The sequence below is a fragment of the Triticum aestivum genome, chromosome 7D (assembly GCF_018294505.1).
Source record: "Triticum aestivum cultivar Chinese Spring chromosome 7D, IWGSC CS RefSeq v2.1, whole genome shotgun sequence".
In the NCBI taxonomy this organism is placed as follows: domain Eukaryota; kingdom Viridiplantae; phylum Streptophyta; class Magnoliopsida; order Poales; family Poaceae; genus Triticum; species Triticum aestivum.
Genome location: NC_057814.1, coordinates 583,008,878 through 583,011,536, shown reverse-complemented (window position 1 = coordinate 583,011,536; position 2,659 = coordinate 583,008,878). Strand labels below are relative to the sequence as shown.

Below are 2,659 nucleotides of genomic sequence, written 5' to 3'. Positions count from 1 at the left end.
ATGTTGAAATCCAGTAACGCGGAATCTCCAAAGGCTCCCTCCCAGTTCACTCACCCGAGCTCTCTCCCACCACGCGCAGCCCGAGCTCCGTCCAGGACCAGCAGAGGGTTCCGCCGCGGCCGCTTCGCCGTCTGCAATGTCGCCGCCCCCTCCGCCGCCGTGCAGGTACCCGCGCGCCCCCAAACCCTCAAATCTGTCCAACCCACAATGTTCTGCTGGCTCTGACGTATTGTTGTAGGAGACCAAGCCGGCGGCGGGCGCGAAGGAGAGCCAGCGGCCGGTGTACCCGTTCCCGGCGATCGTGGGGCAGGACGAGATGAAGCTCTGCCTGCTGCTCAACGTCATCGACCCCAAGATCGGCGGCGTCATGATCATGGGCGACCGGGGCACCGGCAAGTCCACCACCGTCCGCTCCCTCGTCGACCTGCTCCCGGACATCAGCGTCGTTGTCGGCGACCCGTTCAACTCCGACCCCTTCGACCCCGAGGTCATGGGCCCCGAGGTCCGTGACCGCCTCCTCAAGGGCGAGGACCTTCCCGTGACCACCACCAAGATCACCATGGTCGACCTGCCCCTCGGCGCCACCGAGGACAGGGTGTGCGGCACCATCGACATTGAGAAGGCGCTCACCGAAGGTGTCAAGGCGTTCGAGCCAGGCCTGCTTGCCAAGGCCAACAGGGGGATACTGTATGTGGACGAGGTCAATCTGCTGGATGACCATCTGGTGGATGTTCTGCTGGATTCCGCGGCGTCTGGGTGGAACACGGTGGAGAGGGAGGGCATCTCCATCTCCCACCCTGCACGGTTCATCCTCATTGGGTCCGGTAACCCGGAGGAAGGCGAGCTCCGGCCGCAGCTGCTGGACCGGTTCGGGATGCACGCGCAGGTTGGCACGGTCAGGGACGCGGAGCTGAGGGTGAAGATTGTGGAGGAGAGGGCTCGGTTCGACAAGGACCCAAAAACGTTCCGGCAGTCCTACTTGGAGGAGCAAGGGAAGCTCCAGGACCAGATCACATCCGCTCGGAGCAACCTGGGCTCTGTGCAGCTCGACCATGATCTCCGGGTTAAGATATCCCAGGTGTGTTCCGAGCTGAATGTGGATGGACTGAGAGGAGACATTGTCACTAACAGGGCGGCCAAGGCGTTGGCTGCCTTGAAAGGAAGGGACATTGTGACAGTCGAGGACATTGCCACTGTGATCCCCAACTGTTTGAGGCATCGGCTCCGTAAAGACCCACTCGAATCGATCGACTCGGGCTTGCTTGTAGTTGAGAAGTTTTATGAAGTCTTTGGCTAGATTACTCTCGAGGTAAATGTTTTTCTGTCACAAAGTAAGGCAGGAGGCTTTTTGTTCGGCTGTAAACTTTTATAGCACCTTCCGTAAATCATCTTTTATCGAACTATATCCTGCATTGTATAGAAAACAGTGTTACCGATCGTTAATTATGGTGAACTTTGTTATGTTGTTCTGAGCTTGGGCTCATAATAGCACTTTCTCCTCCATTATCTGAATGAAAGAAAAAGAAAATGCACTTGTGGAGCCATGGGAACAGTACCCTGTTCTGTCAAGGAGCTGAATGGAAAGAAAGCCCCAGGCCCAGGCATCTGCCAGGTTATCATGTAGTAAGATGCAGTTCTAGAGAAGAACAGATTCAGTTTTGCCTTGGAGGCTTATAATATTTACAGCAAGTCTGGATCTGAATGTGTCCATTCCACCATTTGCTTGCTGCTGAATGTGCAAGGAACCGTGACGCTACTTACTTTCGTGCATCAGAAGTAGAAATTCAGTAGCAACGCTGTAAAGTTGCATTGAACTAGTGGTGTGACTGCAGTTTGCTACCATGGAAAGTGCCCAACATTTGGTTAATTCAAACTCTGTTAAGCTACCTATCTGGACAAATAAAGAGGATGTCTTCCCAGTCTTGTGAGCAATTTTGTGTTAAAACTTGTCAAATAAGAGCAGGCCGTAGATCGATGCTTGCATGACACCATGTATGCATCATGTCTGTACATACATCATGTACTTTATTCTAACGGAATGCACCTGCCTTTTTTTAAACTAGTACAAACGCCCGTGCGTTGCAACGGGTGGAAAAACTAAACATGCTCCATGTGCCATTAAGCAACACTTATTATATTTAATTTTGACTAACATGAGAAATAAGATTATATTGAGCACAACATTTTGGACCATAAAATTCGGACATGAAGAAGCCACCCTAACGGCGTTCGTCAGGACCTAATTCAGCTCCGCACTTTCATTTGATGAAAGTAGTTGTGCATGTAATAGTCTTTCGATCTATTATACTTTTTCTTGTTAAAAAATCATGAATATTTCTTTTTGAAAAGGTGTGCCTTTTGTATTTATTTCAGGACATTTTTTAGAAACTGTGTCATTTTTTTGGTGACGAACATTTTTTTAAACATATATGTCATTGTATTTCTTTTTTGCACTGATTTTGGGCTTGGCCCAAGCAGAAGGCCTGAAGACTGATATCTGAAGATCTGTTTTTTTTAGAACCATCTGATTTTTTTTTTTGAGTTGATTTTGAGAACCATCTGAAGATCTGCTGTCAAGGGGGGGCGGGGTAGCCTCGAGTCAAGCAGGCTCAAGCAACGGCCCAGATGATAAAAGGACAGCCCACGAGTATTACGGCTT

At 50.2% G+C, this 2,659-nt stretch overlaps 1 protein-coding gene across 1 annotated transcript in view; it reads left to right on the top strand.

Annotated features, from left to right (window-relative positions):
- LOC123164936 (magnesium-chelatase subunit ChlI, chloroplastic) overlaps positions 1–1,469 on the top strand; it is a 1,877-nt gene extending 408 nt beyond the window's left edge. The window contains exons 2-3 of the mRNA XM_044582552.1: positions 77–165; positions 239–1,469. Coding sequence (XP_044438487.1) covers positions 77–165; positions 239–1,297 — 1,148 coding nt within the window. The 3' untranslated portion in view covers positions 1,298–1,469. The remainder of the gene's footprint in view (positions 1–76; positions 166–238) is intronic.
- Positions 1,470–2,659: the final 1,190 nt, after the last annotated feature.